We start from the raw sequence: 21,468 nt of genomic DNA, 5'->3' as shown, positions 1-21,468 counted from the left end.
TTGCATTTTCTTATCAGCTTTAAATAATATACTTTTTGTGATTTTGTAGTGCTTACAGTCCTTTCGTCCTTTTTTATTTCTCTATCTTATTCTAATAACTTTCAGCGCCTTTTTTTAAATTTACCCGTTTGCTACTGTAGCGCCACTCTTATTTAGCAGATTTTAACGGACACTTTTTTACAACAGAGACGGTTCTCCTTACCTCTACCCTCCATACATTTTTACAACAGAACTAAGTCTTCAACATCGTGTCTGAAAAACCGTGAACTTGTCTGTTTATTAAAGGAAGAAAAAAACATTATATTAATATTTAATAAATAATATTTTTATTGATTGAATAATGGCGTAACTTATATTCGTTTACATCATAACCATATTTGATAGAAGTTTTCATATTCTTATTTCAAATTATGGACCGTTACTCACATTTTTAGTGCTTTACAAAAATGAACCTTACCAGTTTCTGTTTAAGGAACTTTATTTGATGAATGTCACAATCTTTGGACACGAATAAAGGTTTATTCTGATATATTGAATGCCGTGTGATAGAAAATTCGGTCGTGTTAAAAAAGTTATCTATGCAAATAAGTTCTTTTACAGGTAATTATTATGAAAATTTCATATCTACTAAATCAACCAAAAATCGTAGAGGAATAAATAACAAAAGTTAAATAATTTTATAAATACATACAATGCGCGTCCTCTTTTGAATGAGTCGCGAAATTGTGCCTAAATTACTTCAAACAAAATTAAGCCGTATTGCTTCGAAAATAAAACGGCAGTCTTCTCAACGAATTCATTAAACTGATAACCCAAAACCGAATCATAATGCTTAATGTTAATATCGACCTTACGACATGTTTTTTTTTTATTGACCTTGTAGGCAGACGTGCATACGGCCCACCCGATGGTGATTGGTTACCGTCGCCCATGGACTTCAGCAATGCCAGGGGCAGAGCCAAGCCGCTGCCTACCGCTTAATACTCTCCGCAAGCCTCTTTTGAAGAAGGACATGTCATAGCGTCATGTATGAGTTATTAAGGGCTATTGTCCGCTGAACCAGTCCGAAGTCATCGAATTGAAGAACGAAGCTGCACCCGAACGCGCATTAGCAAAGTTGATCGGCAATGAACTTGTCATAATATCAGAGATATCAGACTTTTGTTTCGTCGGGCTCGCCGAAGTGACCGTTTTCTTTTTAACCTGGAAAATAAAGAATTTAGTTTAGTACAGTCGTTCTAAACAATATGGCGTTATCTTCGTCCAAAAATATAGATATTACAAAGCGCGGTTTCAGAAAAGTTAGTCTCCTATTTACTTTTAACTAAGATCAGTTAAAGTTACGTAAAGTTAGTTTTTTACTGGTGGTAGGACCTCTTGTGAGTCCGCGCGGGTAATTACCACCACCCTGACTATTTCTGCCCTGAAGCAGTAATGCGTTTCGGTCTGAAGCGTAGGGCAGCCGTTGTAACTATACTGAGATCTTAGAACTTATATCTCAAGGTGGGTGGCGCATTTACGTTGTAGATGTCTATGGACTCCAGTAACCACATAACACCAGGTGTGCTGTGAGCTCGTCCATCCATCTAAGCAATAAAAAAAGTTAACTGTTATAATTCCAACGCTCGTAAACAATTGTTTGAGACGGTATTCAGGAGAATTCATGCAGAACCCTGAAACTACGATACTTTAAAACAAATATTTTTTTGTATGGAAACTAGCGACATCTTGTAGCGGATGCCCCTAAGCTTATATGTTGTTAAAGTTAAGGCATTTAATTATTGTACAACTAAAAACAGAAAATAAATAAAATAATAAATCATACATGTCTTTATTTGTTATAGACAAATTGATTAAATTATATCAATTTGTGGTTTCTGAAAATTTACAAAATCCTTCATTACAAATATAATATAGGATAGTTAATATGTTACTTCCATCTACAGGAGCAATGACAAAATAATCGAAGCGAAGCCATCTAGTGGCCGACGCCCGTAAACATTTTTGTTGAGTGCTTGAGTTGCTGATCTATAACTAATTTATGTGAATTATCTATGAATTCATGAACAAACTACCCCTACTTTTCGACTATAAATACGAGTGGCTATTGACACACAAAACGTTCCGGCATGAGCAGCCTCTCTGTTTGGCGCTGGTCGCACCGTCATGTGTATATATAAGCTTTTTAGCGAGTATAGTCCGTTATACTTAGAAGTCAACAAGCTATGCAAGCCTTTAAACCACATAGCTTATGGTTAGGTTGCCATATGTATTTATTTAATACTTAACGTATGCTGGGATTTCAAAATGAGTGGTCCTGTCTTATCCAATAGGATTTGTTTAAAATGACCAAACCTTGAAACTATTTTATTCTGTATGGAAAGTATTTTGTTATTAACGGTAATTAGGTCACGATAATTTCACATCATGGCGTTAATATTATTTTTAATTAATCTATTTGGATAAATTAATCATACGTACCTACGATAAAGAATGGAGCCGCCATGTTCGATAAGATGATAAGCTGGCCACATAACTGATGTAAATGATATCAAGACAGGGATTATTACATTTCAATTAAAAACAACAAAAAAAAACTATGTTCAGACGCACACACACACACACACGAACCTTTATGTAGTTTTGTGATCACAGAATGAAGAGTTGATCCTTTTCGGAGAGAACACAGTTATAAATAAATTGTGAAGTGATTTTATTATTGTGGTTTATTTATTCCTAAGACGTATGGACGAGCTCACGGTTCACCGGTTGTCAAGTGGTCACCGGAGCCTATAGACATCAATAATGTCATTGCTACCCCACCCAGTTTGAGACAAGAGTTCTATGTTTCAGTTTTTACAGTACAACGGCTGCCCCACTCTTCAAAACCAAAACGCATAACTGCTTCACGGCAGAAATAGGCAGGGTGATGGTACCTATCCGTGCGGACTAACAAGATGTCCTAAGCACCAGTAATTACGCAAATTATAACTTTTGTGGGTTTGATTTTTATTACACAATGTTATTTCGTTACCGCGCTAGTGAAGTGAAGTTTCGTGAACATTTGTCAAGTACGTATTTGATTAAAAAAATTGTTAGCTGCCTGCGGGATTCGAACACCGGCACGGTCGCATCGCTCGACACGAATGCATCGGGCGTCTAGTCACGATGACTTTAATTTAGGAATTTATTTAAATTTAGAAGATATATTTCTGTAACTATAACTATACTTGAGACCTTAGAACTTATATCTCAAGGTGGGTGGCGCATTTAGGTTGTGGATGTCTATGGGCTCCAGTAAACACTTAACACCAGGTGGGCTGTGTGAGCTCGTCCATCCATCTAAGCAATAAAAAAATAAAAATAAAAAAAAACTTATTTTAAAATTTGTTTAACTTATTTTAATTTTTTACGACGACTAGTGGTCCCTCCCTCCCTCAGTAGTCGAAATTCGACTATAATTGATTGAAATTGAACATTATTATGATTCTATTGTCAAAGACAATTATACTTCTATAATCACAGATTTCGCCAAGACTACATCATAGACAAATAATATTTTAGACAAACAATATTAATCTATTCTCAATTTGACCACAAACTTTAAACACATAGTTTAAATGTATACTAGAGGTCCCGCAGTAGTGGAAATTCGACTATAATTAATTGGAATTGTAAGTTTGTACACCATTATGATTGTATTTTATACTTCTATAATCACAAATTTTGCCAAGACTACACTATAAAAAATATTTAATTTCAATTTGACAACAGACGTCAAGAACAAAAGTTTGACAATAAATAGTATGCATGCGTGTGTGCGTCAAATACATGGTATGTAGTGTGTGTAATGTTTTCTTTATTGATTTAATGTATCTTTTATGCATTATTTTTAAAAAATATTAGCATTGTGCACTTCTTCTCTATATTTTGTATAAGTGTGGAAAATTTCATACTCCTCCATCCGCGCAATTTTCGTAAAAAGGGATACAAGTTTTTGCTTCACGTATTAATATATAGATAATATGTGTTGTGTCAAATACATGGTAGTGTGTGTAGTGTTTTTATTATTGATTTAATGTATTTTTAATACGTATTTACTGCGTAAAAATTAACATTCTGTACTCTTCTATATTCTCTATAAATGTGGGAAATTTCATACTCCTCCGTCCGCGCAATTTTGGTAAAAAGGGGTACAAAGTTTTTTCCCCACTTATTAATATATAGATAATTCAAAATCAACTTAGAGCAATTAGATGACAGTTTCCTTGATAATCCATAAATTCCTCCATTAAATCCATAAAATCGGTCTATCACCTTAGCAGAGATTCTAAAGAAAATAATATACTAATCTCAATAACACAAATAATTTGAAAATGCATCTTTATTTTCTTTTGTTCGGAATATTCCAGAGATCATTTTGTGTGAACAAAAGTCAATTCAAGTATTTTTTACACATGTCAATGGTCCACGAACGTTCCTTAAGTAAAAATAGACATTAATTACTTTATATCGATATTAATTGCTTAATCGATAATAATCGTTTCATATCTTCACTTAGATCAATAAACAGGACTATCTAGATTGTTCGAATAATAAATATAGGGCTGTCCTAGAATCTCCGAAGTGTGTCAAAATAATATTTATGCTTGGATTTTTATTTAAAAATTAATGAGTCTATCCAATACGTATGACGATGATGAATTCAATTAAAATCCCAAGATATATCAAATAGAAAGAAATTTATAATTTGAAATACATCGATATTTTAGTATATTGCTTACAAGACATCCCTATGACAAAGTGAATCTGCGATATTATCGATAAAGCGTTTCCGATAATGTATTTCTTTATTGCATTCCAAGAACAATGGAATATAATATTGTTTCTATGACGATAAACCAGATTAGAAAGTGTCAAGTAATTAAAGGATTATGTTGTCACACAAACGCCATAAACACGTACTATGTCGATAGACGATAACAGTATTTTAGTTTCTTTAATATTTAGAAGTTGTTTAACATTAAAGTTACAATCTATATATTAAGACGTGAAGGAAAACTTTGTATAACTTTTTACAAAAATTGCGCGGACGGAGGAGTATGAAATTTCCCACACTTATAGAAAATATAGAGAAGGAGTGGAGAATTAATTTAATTTTTTTTTTAATTATGCCAAAAAAATACATGAAATCAATAAAAAAAACATTACACACACTACCATGTATTTGACGCACACACGCATGCATACTATTTATTTATTGTCAAACTTTTATTCTTGACGTCTGCGGTTAAATTGAGATTAAATTAAATATTGTTTGTCTTTATTAATATTTTTCTATAGTGTAGTCTTGGCGAAATTTGTGATTATAGAAGTATAATAGTCTTTGAAAATAGAATCATAATAGTGTACAAACTTACAATTTCAATTAATTATAGTCGAATTTCGACTACTGCGGGACCACTAGTAAATAGAAACGCTCCATAGTTAAGAACAGTCATTATTTTTGAGAGAGCCGCGGAACTCCCTAATATGCGCTAGGGGTGCTACGCCTGACATATCAAACTGAATAACCTCGCATCGAGCAGAACTTTACTTAGGCTGACACCTAGAATTTTCTACTGTGTCCCTAAAACTATATGACATGTTATAGTCGTATCCGAGCACGTCAAACGAAGCGAAAAAGCGCCACCTAGTGGATTTGAGTTGCGACTACTCGTCAAATTGTCGGCTTAGGCGGGTGGCGTGTTTCGGCAGAGTCGAGGTGTCATCGCTCGGGCTCAATCGAAAGACATTTGTTCTCTGACTTCGGAAGAGTGAAGACGTCTCGGAACTGTCATAGTGTTTCATGCTGCCTAACAACTACTCATCATACGCCCACTATGTAAAAAAATTAATGAAGATTTCCGCCCATTCTGCGACATATAAACACATATATATAACCATAACAAATAAGAAAATATATCTAGATGTCGAATTCCAAAAATCTTTATAGATAGACTAGCGCGAAATGAACCCGAAAAAAGTTCAAATAGAAACTATTAAAATGGACAAATCAAAATCTTCAAAAATAGGTAGTCTATTTTATGTTACTTTTTTTCTTACTTAAGCTGATGGTCTAGGGAGACCATATCAGCGTAACCTTAATTACTAGGTGAGCTCACGGGGCTCAAAACTGACGTTGTTGCTAACACGAACCCTAGCAAGAGCAGTGCCTCGCAAAATCTACCACCGGATCGGAAACGCGACCCACAGAGAAGATCCGGCGAGAAACTCAGTGGGCTGTGTCTGTGGGTTAGTTTACTCGTTGACTGGATGGCGTCACGAGAAGCGGATTGCCATACTGAAAATTAAATGAAAAGTTGAACTGACCGCTTTATCTTGCTTCTTGTGGTGCGCTACGGGAGTGGCCACGGGCAGCAGCGAGTACCAGTGCGCATCGCCGCACGCCAGCAGGCTGGCCGCCTTGTCGCCGGTGCCGCCTGACAGTATCGGCTTCGAGCCAATTATCCCAACCAGTTGGCCGTGGTGGAGTATCAGGCTCCCTAGTAACGTCTGTAAATAGACCTCCAGTTAATTTTTTTTTTAAAGAATTTTATGACCTGGTAACTAAGAACTTTAGGTCATGTCTTATTTTAATTTTTATATTCTTACTATTATGAAAAATGATAATATGGAGCGAAATGAAATGAAGGTGATCAATTTGAGACATTAATCAACTGGGATGAAATTAATGAAATGAGATGAGATGATATGAAACGAAATATAATCTCAGTAAAATGGTGGTCATTTACTGATATTTTTTCAGGGGATTTTTTTGGAGGATCCCGAAAAGTTACGTCCAGCGGCTTTGTTTCATTTTCCCACATTTGTGCACTTTCATAAATATTAAACGGTTAATAAACCACCGGTACTACACATTTAAACCTGAAGAAACACTAAATAGACAAAATAATTTGCGTAATTACTGGTGGTAGGACCTCTTGTGAGTCCGCGCGGGTAGGTACCACCGCCCTGCCTATTTCTGCCGTGAAGCAGTAATACGTTTCGGTTTGAAGGGTGGGGCAGCCGTTGTAACTGTAACTATACATGAGACCTTAGAACTTGTATCTCAATGTGGGTGGCGCATTTACGTTGTGGATGTCTATGGGCTCCAGTAACCACTTAACACCAGGTGGGCTGTCAGCTCGTCCACCCAACTAAGCAATAAAAAAAAAAAAAAAAAATAAGTTAGTTATTTTGTAAAAGCGTCGTCTTGAAATTGATGGCTCGAGTCTCTTCTTTGACGAATGACTCTACCAATGTCAGGTAGATAGAATCTCAGTGATATAGATAGTTGATAGTAGATGAGAAAAATGAGAACGGGAGAAATTTGACTCACATTATCTTAGAAGAATATATTATTATGTATAGCAACATATTTCACACTTGAAATTCTGCACTAGAATATTCGATCCGATTCACTAATTTATTTTATTTGGATTTACTAGCTAAAAATCGTTTTTTACGAATACCCACAAAAAATGAAATGACAAATTTATTCTTATTATTATATGCACTAACCTGAACTCTCTGCACAGAGCGTTTAAGGTTCGTCTGTATGTACGGATAAAAAACATCATAATCAAACGGATCTATCTTCTGCCTCAAAAACTCACAAATCTCTTGAGATAGCTCAACGTATTTCTTGTTCTCTCTCGCAACGAACAATAGGGTCATGTGCCGAACGTCCATTAGCAACTGAAGAGCGCATCTCTGATTTATATCCGTCTCTTTCTCTCTTATAACCTTGTTGTAGTGCGAGAAAGTGATGTGCGTTACTTTGTCGATAAACGTGTGATGTGTTTCGATGGGTAACGTGTGAGGTACGATCTCGTCTAAGACCCGGCTGACCGAATATAAATATTCTTGTAGCTTTAATGAAGGACCGCATGGCACTTTTATAGTTGATTCTATAGAGTTTCCTTCGTCATCTTTCTCAACTATTTTTATTACGTCCCATTGCTGAAAATAACACATATAAGTGAGGTCAAATATATCAGTTACTGGTGGTAGGACCTCTTGTGAATCCACGCAGGCAGATACCACCACCCTGCCTATTTCTGCCGTGAAGCAGTAATGCGTTTCGGTTTGAAGGGTGGGGCAGCCGTTATAACTAGATTTTTTTTTTTTTTTTTTTTTCCTACCTAAGCTGATAGCCCTAGCGGCTATGTCAGCGTAACCCTAACTTTAGTAGGTGAGCTCACGGGGCTCAAACCTGACGATGTTGCTAACACGAACCCTAGCAAGAGTCGTGCTTCGCAGAATCTACCACCGGATCGGAAACGCGACCCACTGAGAAGATCCGGCGAGAAACTCAGTGGGCTGTGTCTGAGAGTTAATTTACTCGTCGAGCCCTTCGTCGCAAGCGACGGGTTCGACGAGAACGGTGACCGGTGCTTGAAGTACCTAAAAGCACCGTTAGTGGATCGGGAGGAGGAATAACTAGACTGAGACCTTGGAACTTATATCTCAAATGTGGGTGGCGCATTTACATTGTAGACGTCTGTGGGCTCCAGTAACCACTTAACACCATGAGGACTGTGAGGTCGTCACCCATCTAAGCAATAAATAAAAAGAAGTCTACTAGGATAGATTATAAATATGTCATCATTACTCTATAATAGGAAATACATGTCTTCAATTATACCAACTCTCCGATATTTGATTAAGAATTTATAACCCAATTCCACGTCGTAGAAACTCATAAAGATATGTTAAATAACTTACCATCATTAAATAATCGATATTGGCTTCTAATGTGAACTCTTGTGGCAAACGTTTGGTCAAATCTTCGATTTTCTCAGTGACAATATCGACCCATTTCCCCCAACAATAAAGGCAGTTTTCCTTCAATTTCCCACATAGAGAATTCCAACGTTTGATACAATGTTCATCGGTGTTGCAGAGAGCAATGCTATCGGACGTTTCGGGAATGTAACACCTATGTAGATGGGGTATAAGGGTCGTTATGGCCTGGGTGAGTCTTGCCGAGTATATGGCAGTTGTTTTTCGTTTTAATTCAGTAGACTGAAGCGTTGGTTCCTCGAAACAAGCCTTTATGTAATGGATCATGCTGTAATGAAATATTTATAAAGACCATTATCGCTTGCCATCAAGATCGCAACAAATTGTATCAAAATCGGACGTTTACTTTAAGCCTTCCGCTTCTTATAACTACAAATAGACATACATATTTAATACTGAATTTGAACTTTATTTTGCTCTAATTTAAGTTCGCTGGAAAAAACGCATGTATGAGTTAAGCTCGTCTTTTGGACATAACATCTAAATTGTTTATTATCTCGTAGACAATTACAGAATGCAAGAAATAAATAGACATTCGCCATAAATTCGATTCTGATATGTGGTTTAGAGTTTTGAAGTTTCATTCCTAAATTAAATAGGTAAACGTAAATCTTTCAAAAATACCAGATTGAATATAAAGATTGATGGTTCAGACCAGCGGCTCTCAACCTTTTTTTTTATATTCGGCAACCCACTAACATACTCTTCACAAATTCGCGAAAGCCCTAAGTACTCAGATGCAAATTTTTTTATGATTTGAAATAAAGCGAGAGATACATTAATTAAATTACACATAATTACTATTTTAAAAGTAGCTATACGGTTTTATATGTACAAATATAGTACAGTATGGAATTGTATTTTTAATCCATATGTACTTTAGAGATGCTTTTCCTCCAGGTCTCCTTAGATAAAAATATCGTTTTTATAAATCTTATAGCACACTCGAACGGGGAGGGTGCGATCCACTAATTTATTGCGACCTGTGGTTGATAGCCACCGGTTTAAATATCAGACTCTGCTAATCTTATAAGGTACGAATAAGGCGCGAATGCACCGGATAAGACGTCTGGTGCATTCGTATGTAGCGATGCACCGGTGTTCGAATCCCGCAGGCGGGTACCAATTTTTCTGATGAAATACGTACTTAACAAATGTTCACGATTGACTTCCACAGTGAAGGAATAGCGTCGTGTAATAAAAATCGAACCCGCAAAATTATAATTTACATAATTACCACAACCCTGCCTATTTCTGCCGTGAAGCAGTAATGCGTTTCGGTTTGAAAGTTTGGCAGCCGTTGTACTGTAAAAACTAAGAACTTAGAACTTAGAACATATCTCAAGGTGGATGGCGGCATTTACGTTGTAGATGTCTATGGGCTCCGGTCACCACTTAACACCAGGTGGGCTGTGAGCTCGTCCATCCATCTAAGCAATAAAAATAAAATAGAAATAGAACATACCTCTCGACGTTAGTGTCGGACACGTCTCTGAGATACGAATCGATATCTTCCTTATCGATATACATTTGATCGATACCATTTTCTTCTTCGTAATCAAACAGCAGGCCGTCTCGTGCGTTCCTCTTCTCCGGGTATAGGTACGTTCGTAAATCTTCTAGAAGCTTCTGCAGTTCGCTATCCAGAGTTTGGCACAGCTTCTCCAGGGTAGGGGTGTAGCCGTGGTCTTGTCGGGACATGCCTTCAAATTATGAATAAATTAAAAATCAAGTTTGATTAATTAAACAGATGAGTTTCGATTATGGCATGATCTACTAAATTGTGTATATTTAAGACTTTCACAATCATGGAAGTACCATTAGTGAGATTGTCAAATTTGCATTATTAATAATATATAATTGTTTTAAACTTTGACGGGTATTTACATTACAAACCTATTTTTTTAATGTGTTCTTAAAACGATTTTTAGGTTTAATGAGTTACCAGTATTTCGGCGTTCTTGCAAACGGTCACGATCACGGGTAGTCGACTCGGAATACGAAATAATAGGTTGCATTTTACGTCATAGAAATTGTATTCGCGGGTAGTTACCACCACCCCGCCTATTTCTGCCGTGAAGCAGTAATGCGTTTCGGTTTGAAGAGTGGGGTAGCCGTTGTAACTATACTGAGACCTTAGAACTTATATTGCAGGGTGGGTGGCGCATTTACATTGTAGATGTCTATGGGCTCCAGTAACCACTTAACACCAGGTGGGCTGTGAGCTCGTCCACCTATCTAAGCAATAAATAAAAAAAACGAAAAACAAAAATGAGCTGGCAACACCAGAGATTTTAAATATGATAACACTAAAAAATTAAGTTCGGAAATTTATATATAGAAAGTTTTTTATGAAACGCGAGGGTGTGAATGTCAGCTGTAATTGCAATATAGAGCAAACGATAAGGGAAATATCTTCCACCGAACCATTATTTTTTACTCAGTATTTCCAACAATCTTATTGGAAATAAATATATAGAAGCGATTAAAACAGTTTTAGGTAATGTCATTCAAAATTGGAATAACGTATTTAAACTTCTATGATTTTAATATTATTATTACTGTCAAATGATCACCTTTCATTAGAGAGTTCATGACTTTGACGACGTCACTTCTGGACTCTATGACCGTCTCCCCAATGAGATCCTTCCACACGAACCAGTTTATGTCGGATTCCTTTTCCATTTCGCTTTCACATGATACCTTAAAAAAAACAAAAAACAAAACGTCTTATAAATTTTTGAAACGATTTTACTTTTTTTCAATTGTGACGGTAGCTATGATACAACACAAGATATTTGACAGATGCGTGAATCTATCTGACGACATTTTCAAGATAAGCTTGCATATATACAAGTTCCGAACAACAACATTCGGACCGTCGGTCTACCGAGCAATATCATCCGCTCGGTGAAAGATTTTCCCTTTTTCGTTAAATCTTCCAAATCAATGAACATTTTACGAACAAGTGACGTCATTCATACGGTTGAAAGGCGATTTTAAAAGCTCTAAAGGACAATGTCCAAAAGTGGGCCAACTTTATGTCTAAACTTTTTGTACTTGAAAAACTATGCCTCATTTTTTCACGTTGTTTAGTTTATTTATCAACATTTCTTTCACCCTGGCATTGTTTTACAAAAAAATAGGCAAAGGGCTTAGCCCATAGAGCCTTATAGTAAACCTATATGCTGCCAAACGAAAGAGTTGTCTGTAACTTGAACAACAAATAAAAAAAAATAGCTAATGGTTATAATTCACAGACTTTTTAGTTTATTTTTGTTCAATTCAATATTTATATATTGTAATAATAATTATTAATTTATATAATTATTTTTAGATATTAATGATTCCATTAGTAAAAATCTCAATAGCCTACCATTACTCTATTCTTATTATATATGATCAGAGAGTTTTGGCAGCAGCCCGAGTGAAGCGTCACTTGAAGTTTTATTTTAATGTTTTTTTAATAGTTTATTGTGATGTATAATATATAAATTGGGTGTTGTTTTGTGTATTAAACTTCAATAACCGTTGTTCACGATTATTGAGGCATTGGAATAAAACTGTGGCTAACATAGCAGTGACTGTTTTTTTTTTTTCAAGATAAAAGATCTGCGGAAATTCACGCTCGCATCGAGTTGACGTCAAAACTCCCAAAAAGCAATAAAAAGAGATACACCGGCTTTTTATTGGCATTAAAAAAATATAACTACGACAGACTAGGCTGTATAGGCTACGCTCTTTGCCTAATTATTGGCGAATTTAAAAACAACAACAACAATATCGTTGCCGGCTTCCGGATTTTCATTTCATTTTATTATTATTATGATGATATAATAATAATAAAATGTACGTAAAGGCTTATTTCTAGCAACATTAACCACAATTAACTTATTTAATACTGTAAATAATGATGAGAGCGATTATTGATTTCGAAGAAAACAATTAACAACTTAATTTTAGCTGCAGAAAAAAACAGATTTCTCTTAAACCTGGGTGAGAATATAAAAATCGTTTTCTGAATATGAAACGATATTTCTTTGTCTATCAAATTAAGTTAAAACCATCATTGCGCGACAACTTTTTTTAGGGGCCCAAACGCCCATAGAAAATGGGCATTGTCCTTTAAAATCAAAATTGTGTTGTAGGATGATTACGAAAATCTAGACATATTATATTCTTATGGAACGGATCGAAGTCCTTGGTCACATGGGGAGCGTATCTTACCTTAGTCAAGTCCACTAATATTTGTGTTTTGAAAGTATCATACAGTTTCCCCCATCGGGAGTCTATTATCGCTTTGACCCGAGCCGTTAAAAGAGGCTGGTAGTAGTGACACCAGACGTGGACATCGGGAATATCCAGGGACAAGCAAATTGTACTCCAGTTCGGCGGCGTTTCTGCAAATGAAATTACTTTAGTATTGGCAGTATATCCACCAAACAGGGTATAGGTTATTGACCTAAATAGAAAACAATATTAACATTCCAGATATAAGTGCTTAATGTTTTAGTCATATTGTGCGCTGTACATATCTGTATGTATCATTTTACAAAACGTTTTAATTTTGGAGAGCAGATTCACGTAAGTATGTAAGTACTGTCCAAAATTTATCTTTCCATTACCAACATTCAGCATTCCACTCTTAACATGTGTTTTCCAATAATGAATCCATCTGTGCTTCGAATCCACACTTGGTATAAGCCAAGCTCCGTCAAATAATCTCAAGCAAATCTTGAATGTAAGGTGCTATTTAAAATAAATAAGTTTTCATAGTGTGGGAGGCTTAAACGACAAGGGGAAAGATCTTCCACCGAGCGGGTGATATTGCTCAGTAGACCGACGGTCCGAATGTTTTTTTATCCTACCTAAGCTGATAGTCTTGAGAGGCTATTTCAGCGGAACCTTAACTAGTAGGTGAGCTCACGGGGCTCAAACCTGACGACGATGCTAACACGAATCCTAGCAAGAGTCGTGCTTCGCAGAATCTACCACCGGATCGGAAACGCGACCCACTGAGAAGATCCGGCGAGAAACTCAGTGGGCTGTGTCTAAGGGTTGGTCCGAATGTTGTTGGAAGCTTGTATATATGCAAGCTTATCTTGATAATGTCGTAAGCGAGATTCAGGTATCTGTCAAATATCTTGCGTTGTATCATGGCTACTCGCCACACATAAGATCAACTCGTTTCGAAGGCAGCTCAAGCGAATCATAATTGATGTTAAACGTTACTAATTTCCGTTTTCAATTACAATGTGTAGTGCAATTAGTGTGCATCAATTTGGTACATTTTTATGGCTTGGGGCAACACCTTTCGTGGGCATCATTAAATTCATACAATCAAACCATTGGGGTATGTTTTCAAATCTGATTTCAAATTGAAAGACATAGACAAAGACATAGCGCTCAGGAAACACTGTGGACATTGCAGAAATGAAAAATATTACATCTAAAAACCCATTGTAATTTGAGACATTGGTTCGGATGAGCTCTTCTCTGGTGACAGGTGACGGTGCGATTTTCAGTAAAACGATAATTTCTAATTTCGTAAATTTATCAGGTTATATTTAATACAAGCGGCCCGCACCGGCTCCGCTCGGGTCTTTAACAAAAATTTCAACGATATTGGACGTAGTTTTATTTTTAAAATAAAAGAACACTTTTTGCGGCAAACCATAATAGTTAGACATATGCTGTCGCGACACTTTTTGTAAATAATAATGTGTTCTAAAAAGTCGTAGTACATTTTTTTAATTCTATCATCAATCATTTTCGCAGGGCACGTGATGTAAGGTATATTTTCGTAAATTTTTTTACACCTTGGGTTACATTATTGGAGTTTTAGTAAGGATCCTTAATTTTTTTCAAAAAAGATTATATGCCTATGTCACTCGGGAATAGTTTAGCTTCCAAACAGTGAAAGAACTTTTCAAATCGGTTCAGTAGTTTCGGAGCCTATTCAATACAAACAAACAAACAAATCTTTCCTCTTTATAATGTTATTATAGAAGTATAGATAATTACCAATTTTAAATGCTTCTTCTCTTATTTCGTGGAGTATTTTGATTCTCGTCACGTTCTGAAGTAGAGTCTGCACGTTGGTCTCGATGAAAGACTTGACCCAAACGTTCCAAACTTGAACTGATTTCCTTATGTCCGCTTCCTCTAAAGCTTGAGGTTCTTGTGTTGTTGATAGCCTGTATATGAGAAAAACTATAAAGAGAAGCTCATAAGAGAAAGATGTGTATTGTTCAAGATCTACACAACGTGAAACGAAACGCATAAATGCTTTTTTTTTTTATATTATCTGTGCATATTTCACTCACTGATGACTTTGGAGACTTTTTGGCGGGAACGCGAGGAGTGAAGTTGTGTGATTTGTTTTATTTTGTCTATTTAGTGTTTCTTCAGGTTTAAATGTGTAATAACGGTGGTTTATTAACTGTTTAATATCTGTGAAAGTGCACAAATGTGGGAAAATGAAACAAAGCCGCTGGACGCAACTTTTCGGGATCCTCCAAAAAGTCCACTGAAAAAATCTTAGTAAATGACCACCATTTTACTAAGATTATATTTCATCCCGTATCATCTCATTTCATTTAATTTCATCCCAGTTGATTAATATCTCAAATTAATCATTTTCATTTCATTTCACTCTATATTATCATTTTTCATAAAAATAAGAACATAAATTAAAATAAGACATGACTTAAAGGTCTTAGTTACCAGGTCATAAAATCACTTAAAAAAAATATGATGACTTTGGCGCCCTTTTTATTATTTTAATTTTTTTTATCAAATTATTACATATTATCGAACTAAATATGTATAAAATATAACATCACTTCCACAAACTAACTTATTATTTGTCCTGAGTGTGTACATAATACATTTTTGATAATAAATAAACTCTGTCTGTTGCATACTGTTTGACGGCTCCATGATGAGGAACATTGATATCAAACTCAATATATTTATTTGCTGATTATCTGCATTCAATTCCAATTATTTCTCAATGCTGCCTACATTTATATGAAGTCTATACCTTATAATAGTTCATAACACGAGCTCAGACTTAAGTCATTTACTAAACTACTAACTAAACTGGCGGTGAGTCCACACGGGTAGATACCATCACCCCGCCTATTTCTGCCGCGAAACAGTAATGCGTTTCGGTTTGAAGGGTGGGGCAGCCGTTGTAACTATACTGAGACCTTAGAACTTATATCTCAAGGTGGGTGGCGCATTTACGTTGTAGATGTCTATGGGCTCTAGTGACCACTTAACACCAGGTGGGCTGTGAGCTCGTCCACCCATCTAAGCAATAAAAAAATACTATTTGTCAGTTCCATTATGATGAACATGAATATCAAGCTGAATTTCTTTATTTGCTGATTATCTACATTCAATGCCAATTATTTCTCAATGCGGCCTAAATTCATATGAAGGCTATACCTCATAATACCAACTCAGACTTAAGTCATTTACAAATCAAATTAATGATACTTAATAATAGAAAATGTTCAATATAGACTGAACATAATATAATATTAATATTAATGCACACCTATAATTTGATATTGCTGGTGGTAATAGTTTTAATGCATTAGGATCAGAGAACTTGACTAATTCAAGAAGTGGTTGAGAATTTTTCTTGAAGAGTTCTTTTAGCTTCAACAATACTGCTCCGCCTGCATCATCTGAAATAATTAAAATTTGTAATAAATATTTAATCTATATACCTAGTCAGTTCATAAGTATTGTCACACAGTAAAAACTTTTCTTTTAGAATGCTGGCCACAAAAAAGTTTATTGAATTCGAATTTCGAACTGTTCATGAAAATAAAAATAGTATACTTTTAGAATTTTACTCATTTTTAAATATGGAGTGGACGCTTAAAGAAGACCGTGTTGCAATTATTGCGTTGCATCGTTGCGGTTACGCGCCAATTCAAATTTTTAACATACTGAAAATTTTGAATATAACCAAAAGATTCGATTATCGTACCATCAAACGATACAATGAAGACTCTAGTGTAGATGACAGGTCAAGAAGTGGTCGCCCTCGGTCTGTTAGGACTCCAGCAGTGATAAAAGCTGTGAGGGCGCGAATTCAAAGAAATCCCAAACGTAAGCAGAAACTGTTGGCCCTTCAGATGGGGTTAAGCAGAACCACGGTGAAAAGGGTGTTAAATGAAGACTTAGCGCTTCGGGCATATCGAAGAAAAACAGGACATCGTTTGAATGCTCGTCTAATGGACCTGAGACTGAAGAGATCCCGCGCTTTGTTGAAGCGGTACGCGGGAAAAAAATATCGGGAAATTCTTTTTTCGGATGAAAAAATTTTTACCGTAGAAGAGAGCTACAACAAACAAAATGATAAGGTGTACGCACACAGTAGTGAAGAAGCGAGCAACCGTATTCCGCGTGTCCAACGAGGTCATTTTCCATCCTCGCTCATGATATGGTTGGGAGTTTCTTATTGGGGCTTAACAGAGGTACATTTTTGTGAGAAAGGTGTAAAAACGAATACAGTTGTGTATCAAAATACAGTCCTGATGAACCTTGTGGAACCTGTTTCTCATACCATGTTCAATAACAGGCACTGGGTATTCCAACAAGATTCGGCGCCAGCTCATAGAGCGAAGAGCACACAAGACTGGCTGGCGGCGCGTGAAATCGACTTCATCCGGCACGAAGACTGGCCCTCCTCCAGTCCAGATTTGAATCCGTTAGATTACAAGATATGCCAACACTTGGAGGAAAAGGCGTGCTCAAAGCCTCATCCCAATTTGGAGTCACTCAAGACATCCCTGATTAAGGCAGCCGCCGATATTGACATGGACCTCGTTCGTGCTGCGATAGACGAATGGCCGCGCAGATTGAAGGCCTGTATTCAAAATCACGGAGGTCATTTTGAATAAACTTTAGTGTCATAAGAATCTATGTTTTGTTAAGTTCATTTTGGTATATGAATGGTTACATAATGAATAAACTTGTTTCAATTATTTTACATTAAACATGTGACAGAATTTATGACCTGACTAGGTATATATATAGCAGCCTTTCCTAAAGTGGGCGATAACGCCCTCTTGTGGGCGCTGCAGGGCTAAAGCGGGGTGGTAAGAGACCGAGAAAAAAATTGTGGCGTTGTGTCTGTAATTTCATCTAGGAGGACTCTTAGACACCGACTAAGTATTCGCTATAGGTGAAAAAATGGGGGCGTTAAAGGATAATTTATTCTCAAAGTGGGCAGTAGACAAAAAAGTTTGGGAACCCCTGATCTATAGTATAATCTAATATAATATAATATAAAACATGTCAACAATACACACTACACATTTGTTTACACTTGTACAATAGTCTATTGGAGATAGATAATATAACTCACCAACAAAACAAGCATAAACCAAAACAACAGTCTTCAACACATTTTTAACTCCATTTACAATTTTCTCTTTGATTTGAGCTTTTACATCCCCTTCTAATATTTTAGCTAAATCAAACTGGAGCGTTGCTTTCAAGCTATTGTTACTATGTAGTGTTATTAGTGTATTAAGTAGTTCGACCATTACTTGGGAGTCGAGAAGATACAGGCTAACCAAACAGGAGCACGCAATCTGAAACGGATAATGGGTCTTTCTCAAGAAAAGATAAAGCCTTTTGTGTATTCAAAAACTTTTGTTAAAATATGGTAATCCCACACAAATATATACCCCTATCCTTCCTATGAAAAAAAGTTTTTATTTCTTCAACTCAAAAGAATAGGGCCACAGTTATTGTAACAAAAGAACCTTGAACCTCATGTGGCCCATACATTATGTTTTTATAGGAAACTACTTTTTACCAAATTGGTTTACCTTAGGCACTTACCTCAACACTTATTTCCACATTCTGCAGTTTCTCCTTACATACTCTAATTATAGTCTGGTTGAAATTCGATATCGAATTCCACTGTTGCTGTACCATTCTATGAAATGATTGTATGCCGGGCTGTGAATTCCGTCCTCCTATTTGCAGCTGCAAACCTATATATAAATAAAGCATCTTTCAGTTTGTAAAATCAAAGGGTGATCTGAATCAAAATATGTAAATTAAGGCTCAATTGTCATAACCAAGTTAAACACTTTTTATCTATTCTATCTCTAAATATATAAAAATGAATTGCTGTCCGTTAGTCTCGCTAAAACTTGAGAACGGCTGGACTGATTTGGCTAATTCTGATCTTGAATTATTTGTGGAAGTCCAGAGAAGATTTAATAGGTAGATAAATATGAAAATGCTCGGAATGAAATACAAAAATAACAATTTTGTTTTTCCTTTGATGTGTCCCCCATAGGACGAATTTGTTTTAAGTTTATTTTATAATTTATCAATTGAGGCACTACGAAGTCTGCCGGGTCAGCTAGTCTTTCATAATTATGATCTCTGTGTTATTTACAAAATAATAAAATCTAATATTTTGTAAAAATATTAGAAAGAAAAAAAAAAAAAAATATTCTTAGTATATATTTATTGAACTGCACACCCGTAGCGTAATTTGCTCAATTTTCGTAATTCATACACAAAATTAAAACTACTTCCAGCGTTTGAAATACAATCTAATGGAAATAATAAATACTAGATTACTGTAAATGTAGATTTGATTATATTCGCTTATATTTGATTCTCACCTGTGTTAACATGCCTGGCGAATATAAACAGCTGGGTAGCTTTCACAAAATCCTCTGTTTCAATGCATGTCCATATCTTTTCAGGAATTTCCATTAAGATCTTCAGTTGAACAGACAAGCTATGCAGCTGATTTGAATTTACATTGTAACTGAAATGTTATGTGGATGTGATATTTTTTTTAACTATGTACTTATTCACAAGAGAGGTAATTTATCTTCAAGCTTTAGAGAGAGAGAGAGAGAGAGAGAGAGAATACACTTTATTGCACACCAAAACACAACTTACATTCAAAAACAATTTAATCATTTCATCATCATTAATCAATCTTTAATCATTTGCAAGCCTAGAATTACCTTATCATTAAGTGAAGACTAACCTTATGCTTCAAGAAGTAGCTATTTTGGAAATGTTGAATTCTACTGAACATTTTTTGTGATTTCTAAATAGAAACAACTTTTCATGATATTTTAATTTCGATTTATTTGACGTATTTAATATCTATGAATTTTATTGAGAAATTGGTATTTTTACATAGCATAGTAGCTTTAGAAGTAATTTCGATATATATGCTGAGGACTGAACTTTGATATATTTGTAGTATAAAAGTGTTTGCATGACGTAAATGATAAGACCCCCAGTGTAATCTTATTGCAATTATGCTAAGTATATTGAAGAGCATTACTCTACTACAGGAGTGTACTGAAGTATTATTACCGTGGAGGAAAGTACTAATTTTTCTAACTAAACATCTACTTGCCTCATATACATGAATGACTTCCACAATAAATTAATAATATTGTGTGACAAAATTAAACTTACAAATATTTCAATTTGCATAATCACTATACAAATGAATCATTGTCTTCATGTCTCAATGTAGGGAGCAGCTTTAGGTTCCCATAAATATGCACAGCACCAGATAGGTTGTAAACTGGTTAACCCATGTAAGTAATACAGAAAAAATAGTAATACCTTTGAGTTGGTGTGGGAGCATTACTAATTTTGAAGCCAACTAAATGTGTGTTATGTAAATTCTGACATGCTTTCATCATTTCACCAATGTGATTCAAAGTGCTCGCTGTCGTAACTCTCATGTCTTCAATGGTATCAGCAGCATGAATCAAGTCTCTGTACCTCTCCCTGGCAAAAACATTTAAATGCACCATTACAAGACAATTGTATCGTTTATTGGTATGGTTACTTTTTTCTTTTAATTAGACAAAAAAATCCTCACCCGACCATAGCACGCAATTCTTCTCTTCTCCTTTCAATTTCATATTGTAGCTTCTTCTGTACCTGATCAATCTCGTTGATAGAGTGAGATTGGAATAGTTCGTCTGGTACTATTTCTAAGAGGTTAGATTTTGACATCTTTACTTTTATAGATACTATCAGTTAATCATATTAAATTGTTTAGTAAAATTCAAATACTGGAAAATTGATTAATATTTTCAGATGTTTGATGTTTATATTTGTGCTATAGGTTTACACCAATATTAAGTGTATAATCTATGGTTTACACTACACGTCACGTCATCTGCGTAATTACTGTCAATGTTAAAAATTAAAATGTCAAAACACAAATGTTTTGTCTTTTTAATACGGGAAAGGCCAAGTATTTGCACTCTAGGGCCTATTTTTCTACATTTTGAAGGTAGTATTTTTTTATTATTGAATACAAACTCACGACCCACCTGGTGGTTAGTGGAGCCCATAGACTCTGTGATATGAAGTAGAAATCTCAATTAACACTTGTCTCACCCTACAAACTGGAACGTACTTACGACTACTTTGGGGAAAAAAATAACCAAGGTGGTTGTACCCACCTTTACGAGCCTATGCCTCTACGACTAGTTAAAACCAATTGAAGGATGCAGTACGTTGGTATGATTCACTGAGAACGCTGCTGTCAAGCGCAGCAGCAGTTATACTGTAAAAACGGATAAA

At 35.5% G+C, this 21,468-nt stretch overlaps 1 protein-coding gene across 2 annotated transcripts; it reads right to left on the bottom strand.

Moving 5' to 3' along the window:
• Window positions 1-306: 306 nt before the first annotated feature.
• Window positions 307-21,074, bottom strand: Cog1 (conserved oligomeric Golgi complex subunit 1). 2 transcript variants are annotated; one of them, XM_089736308.1, is made up of 15 exons: window positions 20,756-21,074; window positions 20,494-20,661; window positions 19,521-19,669; window positions 18,721-18,875; window positions 18,239-18,467; window positions 16,415-16,547; window positions 14,872-15,044; window positions 13,075-13,247; window positions 11,424-11,550; window positions 10,313-10,550; window positions 8,770-9,115; window positions 7,564-8,004; window positions 6,373-6,555; window positions 2,632-2,670; window positions 1,011-1,203 (listed from the first exon to the last, which is right to left on the bottom strand). In XM_089736308.1, exons 1-14 carry the CDS (start codon window positions 20,890-20,892, stop codon window positions 2,650-2,652), a joined length of 2,673 nt encoding a protein of 890 aa, XP_089592434.1. In that variant the 5' UTR covers window positions 20,893-21,074; the 3' UTR covers window positions 1,011-1,203; window positions 2,632-2,649. The 2 variants fall into 2 exon arrangements, with proteins under 2 accessions (XP_089592433.1, XP_089592434.1); XM_089736307.1 differs by lacking the exon at window positions 2,632-2,670 and having other exon boundaries at window positions 307-1,203.
• Window positions 21,075-21,468: the final 394 nt, after the last annotated feature.

The sequence above is a fragment of the Bombyx mandarina genome, chromosome 21 (assembly GCF_030267445.1).
Source record: "Bombyx mandarina strain Sakado chromosome 21, ASM3026744v2".
Classification (NCBI taxonomy): domain Eukaryota; kingdom Metazoa; phylum Arthropoda; class Insecta; order Lepidoptera; family Bombycidae; genus Bombyx; species Bombyx mandarina.
The sequence above is the reverse complement of the archived record's forward strand: the minus strand, read 5'-3'. Positions and strand labels throughout refer to the sequence as shown.

Coding starts and splice junctions, on each gene's coding strand:
- Cog1 (XM_089736307.1), bottom strand. CDS start 20,892: ATGTCAAAATCTAACCTCTTAGAAATAGTACCAGACGAACTATTCCAA. Junction 19,670..20,493: donor GCTCCCACACCAACTCAAAG/GTATTACTATTT, acceptor ATAACATTTCAG/TTACAATGTAAATTCAAATC. Junction 10,551..11,423: donor CATGAACTCTCTAATGAAAG/GTGATCATTTGA, acceptor CATAATTTGAAG/GCATGTCCCGACAAGACCAC.